Source organism: Synchytrium microbalum, assembly GCF_006535985.1.
Source record: "Synchytrium microbalum strain JEL517 chromosome Unknown SmJEL517_scf0020, whole genome shotgun sequence".
Classification (NCBI taxonomy): domain Eukaryota; kingdom Fungi; phylum Chytridiomycota; class Chytridiomycetes; order Synchytriales; family Synchytriaceae; genus Synchytrium; species Synchytrium microbalum.
The window spans coordinates 214,995-221,938 of record NW_022158369.1 but is presented as its reverse complement, the minus strand read 5'-3'; the positions used below and the strand labels follow the sequence as shown (position 1 = coordinate 221,938).

Genomic DNA, 6,944 nt, shown 5'->3' with positions numbered 1-6,944 from the left:
CTCTCGGAACGTGATGCTCGCAGAGACACCCAAATCATCCGACGTGGTCAAACCGGTACTAGTAGTGCGACAACCCCTATGAGTGGTGGTAGACCAGCAATCGAAATAATAGCTGTCGAGGAATTAGAATCAGATGACGAAGAGGGTGACGACGAAATATCCGGAGAAGAGCCACTACCAACCACACAAGGTGATGGAGTCGCCAACTGGTGGGAAATGGAGGACGAATACGCTCACACTGAGACTGATGAAGAGGAGGGTGACGATGACGTTAGTGGATTCCGTCTAGCTGGACGACGACAATCACTGGACGTTGATGATGGTGACGAACACGAAGTCGACGAAGATTCAGTAGCGGAAGAGGACCGTAATGGGTGGAATCGACTGCTAATGGAAACGTTTGGTGGAGGTGATCGGGCCTCATCAGGTCAACATCACCGTCGTTCTCGAGGTCCTAGAGCAGGACCTAGCTTTAGTAGAGACGGTACTCCAACATTGTTATGAGAAAGAGCCACACGCATAAGAAGATTTCACCGATTTGGACGTCTGCTGTTGTAAGATATAGGATAGAGCAAAAAAAAAACACATTTATATATGACCTTGTTGAAATGATGTGTTTTTTTCAAGTTGGAAAAGGTACAAAGGTTTGAAATTTTGAATCACACTAGCACTTTCTATGAAAGTGGTGCTGATTCCTCTCGATTGATATCTTTAAATCGAGACTGTAAAGGTACAGTGGCTTCCTTGACAAGAAATTGTAACTCGTATACTTCATGTGTTGGTTTTGGCGAGAGGCGTTCAGCAGACCGGTGTGTCTGGCGTACTGGTTGCTGATTCTGCGGATGTTCATTCAGCTCCAGATTGTACAGAGGGATATTGCAGATATCGTCCGACCAGCAGAGATCTTTGTGGTTTGTGAATCTTGTTCACAGGTGCGCATCTGCCACATCGTTCCCAGTATTTTATGTCAGCTTTTGTATATGATCGTGCTTGTATACAGAGACTGGTTACCAGGGAATCGTTGATATAAGTGAATGAAGCAAATCCGGCCTACCTCATCGGAAGTTCAGCTTTGATGGCTGAAACTGTTTCATGCGAGATGATTCAGCTAATAATCGGTCAGATCCTGCACCAGAAATTAAGGGATTACCCCGAAAAGATTTGAATCTGATTTCGACCGTGTTGCAAAAGCATACGTAGCTCTGCCTCATCGCAGTCGCCAGTTCAACAATTCCATCATCGTCCTACAGAAAGGGATAAGTAAACTGTCTAAACAATTCCAAGATACGATGAACTTCCAGATTGGTTCCATCGGAGCACATCTTCCTTGAAGCATATCTATCGAGAATGTTTGCATTTAGTCGCATGAATTCCAACGCCATAGCACAAAGTCATACCCCGTTAGACTCTAAATCCGACAAGAAACGTACTCCAAATGACAAATTTGCTCCGTCTCTTTCCAATGCATTTCTACTCTGCTTCGAAACAGGAGCTTGCGTCAAAAAGTCAATTGGATGATGTGTCGATCGTGTTTGAGGTCATTGGAGGTCAGATTCTGGTGCCCATCATGAATCGATTGATAACAATTTGCAGTTTATATTACTTATTCGCTATCAGGTTCGCTCATGGGAAGTTGGTTGGTTTAGCGAGGTTGAAAGATGTGAAAGTAGTGGTCGTTGGGTGTGAGCCTCGATACCAGGTTCTTGACGTAAAGTCTACCCAGCAATGGTTAGCCAGTACGTCACTAAAGAAGGAAGTAGGCTGGTCTCATAGTCTGGCCAAAAACCTAGCATCCCTACGGTGATATCGGCACTTCGACCCTTGCGACAGCACTTTTAGTGGTACATTTCAAGGACCAGAATCGTCCTTTTGCATTGCGTAAGCGCTCGTGAACATCTAAACTTGTTTTCGACTTCTTTCGTCAGCACCTTGTCTCTTCATCTTCTTCAGGCACCTTGTCTCTTCACCTTCTTCACTCAACGAAATTTAATAAACCAATGAAAGCATAATACCAAAATATGGACCAACGATATCGTCTCCTTTGCTTGTGTATGAATGCGAGATACTACTCGTCTCGAAACAGTTATAGCTCATTGGGATTTCGGACCAGTACCATATATTGGATTGACTACTCCTTCCAGTTTGGATTTCTGCTCTTCCATGTCTTGCATTCGTGGCAGTAAATCCTATATATTCTCGGTTGACTATTCCATCCAGAGTCGTTTTGATGCAGCACACAATACTCAATTTTGTCCGACTGGCCTCTGAATATCGATTGGCTTATTCAAAGATAAACGAGACACACATTCAAATATGAAGATGTCAAATTGATGATTTCTTTACACTTGCCAAATTCACAAAGGTCTGAAATTTGAATCACTGTAGTACTTCTATGCAAGTGCAGCTGATGCTTCACGATTAATTTCTTTAAATCGAGATTGTAATTGTGCAGTTGCTTCCTTGACACGGGCTTGTAACTCGTATATTTCCTATGTTGGTATTGGACGGAAACTTAGCATGCAATCGTCGAGTCAGCGAATACGTACTCAAGCAAAATCAACACTCGATCATATGCTCGCACCTTGGGAGAAGACAAGGGTATCGACGATACAGAGAAACTGCTCACCAATGACAAGAGCTTCGTTTCAGCTTGCATACTACATTGAGGGAGGAAAAAAGAAGATCAGACCCCCAACAGACAGGCACTGCATGACAAGCAAACACTTTCATACCTTTCCTTGACACCATTTGGAATAGTCTCCATAAACAGTCCATTTAGGGTCTCTTGAGAACTCCCGACTCGATGAGACAACTCTTTCCCAACATGATTCACATTCTCTATCGACGCTCCAGATTCACATCCCAAACTTGTTTGAATGGAGGTGAGAAGTGAATCGTTCATCGCATCGGGAGAACCGGAGGACAAGAAATTCTAGTTTGAAAAAAACGGTCGGTTCTGCTGTGAGAAAAAATTGGAAGCCCAGGTAGATGCATGACTAACCTGTCTCTTCACACTCTGATTATGACGTTCTTTGATATCCTGCAACAAACTCATCACCATTGCTTTATGAGACTGCATTGTCTCCTTGTCGGAGGACAATATGCTTAGTAGCAATGAATGGAAGACGTGTTGCCGTTTGAGCAGATCTTCAGCCTAAGACGAGTAATCGAATAGTCAGTCATGTCATTGGAATTTTTTTTTCGTTTACACGGTACCTGCTCGGCTGACTTGATTGTTTCAGCTTGCTTGGCTATGTTTTGAGAGAGGCGTAACGATTTGACTGGATGAACGATTTGGAGGTCTGCGATATAGTTCAAGATCAGAGCCAAATCTTGGTTGCAAATGGTAGAGATCTGATCGTCCAGATCAATAGTTTCATATTGCAAAGCATTTCTGTTTGATAAAGGCGTATTATTAGAATTGGGCGAAAGAAAGATCGCTGCGTTTTAGCCATACGTTTGATCATTTGCACCGCCGTCTTGCAGAATCCTCCTTTCTAGCTCTAGAGCAGAGAGCTTCTTCTTGGAGGACTCTAAAGCCAGACTCGCTTGTACGAATTGTAGTTCCGTCAATGTAAATCTAGTTTGTTTGGCTATGAACGATGTTGAACAAGTTTGATCTTCAGACAAAACATGTACTTACAAGCTCCGCAATCTGTTGATTTCATAATTCACCTCATTTGGACCCCAACCCCCAGCCATACCACCATATTCTTCTGCTTCTGTCTGCTGGCAGAAGAATGAATGTTGGTAAATCATTGACACATCGATCAAGCTATAGCATAACGGCAACTCACAGGCATCTCCAACCAGTCATTCGAGATCCATGACATTGCAGCATTCCTCATCGCATCATCAGCAGATTCAAACTTGGCGACTTCTTCGTGACATTGATGCAGGTATACGTCAGGTGTACTCGTTGCTGATCCTGCGGACATCAATTCAGCGCCAGATTGTACAGAGTTCGATATTGCAGATATGGTTTGAGTAGCTGAGATACAAGTGGTTTGCATTTGTTGTTCAAGCATGGAGTCTGCAAGATCGTTCTGCCGTTCCCAGTGTTTGATGTCGGCTTTTGTTTCTGATCTCGCTTTTCTACAGAGAGTAATTACAATGAATGTCTGATAATAAAGGCTGTGGCGAAAACGGACATACATCAACGTTGGAAGTTGAGCTTCCAACTTTAATTGAAGCTGTTTCAAGCGAGATAATTCATCTGCTAGTTGATCAGATTCGGCACTAGCAAGAGACAAATACTATTCAGTATCGATGCAGGCAGGTTATGCTGTTTCCCGTTGACGTACATGAGCTCGTCGTCGTCGCAGTCGTCGTCCTGCGCAAATCCATCATCAGCCTATTGAGACGAATGAGCATAATGTCCGAATAATTCTAAAATACAATAAAATACCATATCCGATTCATCCAAGCCCAACTTTCGTAGAGCTGCATATCTACATTAAAGATGATGTTTGGATAGTGTGTCGCAGCCATGTCAGATTCACAAGGAAACGTTCATACCCGTTGGACTCTGTATCTGATAGGACACGTATTCCATATAATGAATTTGCTCTATCTTTGTCCAATGCGCTCTTATTCTTCTTCACAACAAGAGCTTGCGTCAAAAAGTCGATTAAAAAATGGGAGTTGGATTGTGATAGAGCCCATTGGAGATCAGATTCTAGGATATCGGATGTCTCGAATATGGAGTATCCTAGTGCGGTTAGTGTATTTGCTAGATTTGAGGCCATGTGGTTGTGTTTGTCTGCCAAATATTATATCGACTCAGAACAAGCGTTTCTCGCTGTTGGGTCCAGCAAGGACAAGGCAAGTGGCCGCACACTTTTCAAAACACTTTTCGACAAATTTTGCTGCTTGGCGCACGTCGACTCGGTCCTGAACAGGCTGATCTGATTTGCACATTTTAAACTAGTGATTTTCATTTTGCAGATGGTGTTTGGTATTGGTTGATTTGAGCCATGTTTGAGTTGATCAGACACCAAATCCTGGTGCTCACCAAGTTCTCTATATTGGATTTTCATGTATGGTGTACTCAGTTGGTAGATTCGGGCCTTATGGGTTCCTTCACCATTCCTCAGTTTCCGTATCTTCATGTAGTTTCCCAATATTAGAAAACTCGACCATTGAAACTCGACGCGTCATTTGACATTGAAAGTCCAAATTATCGTAAAGGTGTGTTCCTCCACAACTTCACAATACTCAAAAACAAGCTTGTACCCTTTTTCGCAAAACATTCACGATTCATACAGACAGGCAACAACACAAAGCCCTAGAGCTCTAATAGGCTTCAATTATCCTATCTTTGTTGTATTCAGATGTACGTTGCTTTCCCTTTGCTGTTTGCTGTCTACATACAACGACTTTACCGTTAACGATCTGGTAGTAGGAGGCGATGAGTGAGCACGGATCTCGTCATAAAGAAAGCAAGAAACGGTCTAGAAACGATGATGAAGACAGCGAACATGCCGATTCGCGATTTGGGCAGCCAAAGATCACGGCTGATGATTACTTTAAAAAATCATCAGAGTTTAGACTATGGTTGAAGGAAAAGGAAGACCTGTATTTCACTGAATTAGACGCTTCGAATGCTCGGAAGTGGTAGGGCTGAGAGTTTTGCTCCTTGCTTATAACTGTACAGTGGCTCGACATTTGAGAGCTCCACTTCCCTGCACAATGCCTTTACTTAACACTTCTATCAATAGGTTTGACAAGTTTGTAAAGAAATGGAATCGATCAAAGCTTTCTGGTAGGTCCCTCTCTGCAGCTTTCTCCGTGTTTGGGGTTCGCAGCAATGAATATAGACTTTCTCCAATATCTACAGAACGCTATTATCGAGGTATTGCTTCTACAGAGCTACATAGTTCCGACCAAACTCGATACAAGTGGAAGCTCAAGAATGTGGTATGTTGTCTCTAAGAGTTCAAAGTTTCGCTGCACAATCCCAACTTTCCGCTCCAACATACCCAAGGCATTAGAATTCTCTGTATAACACTATCTGACACCTATTTCTTTTATTAGGACGAGGATCAATTGATGAGCGCCCGAGATTCGGTCGACGACATGACTCAATCAACAAAATACCTCAACAACACTGGTGGTGACGGCAGCAATAGAGACGATACGTCGAAACGAGTCATGGGCAAGTTTCTAGCATTTCAAATCCATGAAACGTCGTAGGTGTTAACAATTTGGTCTATAATAGGCCCGCACCGACCATTGCCAGTGGGGCCATCGCTACCTACTTCAAGATACAAGCCAAACGAGGATATGGACGATGAAGACCGACTACGATATGAGAAGGGTATGGCCAAAAAGGCCAAAAAGTCGGAACAATCGACACATCAGGCAGTGCTCGACGAGATTGCTCCAAAAGCTACTGGCCGCGATGCAATTCTCGATAAAAAGAAGAGCATAACGGCGTATCATCGCCAAGAAAAAGACACCGATCCCGAATTCAAGGAAGAGTTCTTGATGGGATCTACATCATCCAGCTTCCAAGCCGCGTAAGAGTCTTTGCATGTGTTGGATTGTTCCTTATTTCATGAGTGTTCAACTATTCTCTGATCTCATCGTGTGTTGCACTATTATTGATTTTCATCCACTGATATGTTAGGGTTGCTGAACGTGAGAGAGCAAGGCAACGAAGGGACGGTTCTCGTCAAACAAAGACTGAAGAGAAGGCTGCTGTTGCTCAACATGCCGTGTCGGCCTATCGTCAAAAGGAGGACGCGACGATAGCCATGCTTAAGGCCATGGCCGAAAACATCCGCAAGTAAAGATCTGTAATCCTTATGTAAAATAAAATACATCGTTGTATGTTGACCTTGCTGATGGAATTCAAATACGGGAATTCTCAACGGAAGTTCAGCCACGATCGTGATTACTTTATGAAATCGGTAAAAGTACAGAACGCAGGTGAACGACAC

The 6,944-nt window shown here is 43.2% G+C and overlaps 2 protein-coding genes across 2 annotated transcripts; one reads left to right on the top strand and one right to left on the bottom strand.

Annotated features, from left to right (window-relative positions):
* Positions 1-2,390: 2,390 nt before the first annotated feature.
* SmJEL517_g03646 (uncharacterized protein) lies at positions 2,391-4,748 on the bottom strand (the record flags this gene model as incomplete). Its single annotated transcript, XM_031169574.1, has 12 exons — positions 2,391-2,489; positions 2,582-2,657; positions 2,733-2,932; positions 3,002-3,154; positions 3,217-3,394; positions 3,458-3,580; positions 3,644-3,729; positions 3,798-4,095; positions 4,156-4,239; positions 4,305-4,354; positions 4,409-4,451; positions 4,519-4,748. The coding sequence occupies 12 exons, from the start codon at positions 4,746-4,748 to the stop codon at positions 2,391-2,393; spliced, it is 1,620 nt and encodes a 539-aa protein (XP_031024466.1).
* Positions 4,749-5,410: 662 nt separating this feature from the next.
* On the top strand, positions 5,411-6,794 carry SmJEL517_g03645 (uncharacterized protein; the record flags this gene model as incomplete). The annotated part of the gene is made up of 6 exons (XM_031169573.1): positions 5,411-5,616; positions 5,721-5,764; positions 5,840-5,919; positions 6,037-6,191; positions 6,267-6,521; positions 6,632-6,794. The coding sequence occupies 6 exons, from the start codon at positions 5,411-5,413 to the stop codon at positions 6,792-6,794; spliced, it is 903 nt and encodes a 300-aa protein (XP_031024465.1).
* Between the last annotated feature and the right edge of the window lie 150 nt (positions 6,795-6,944).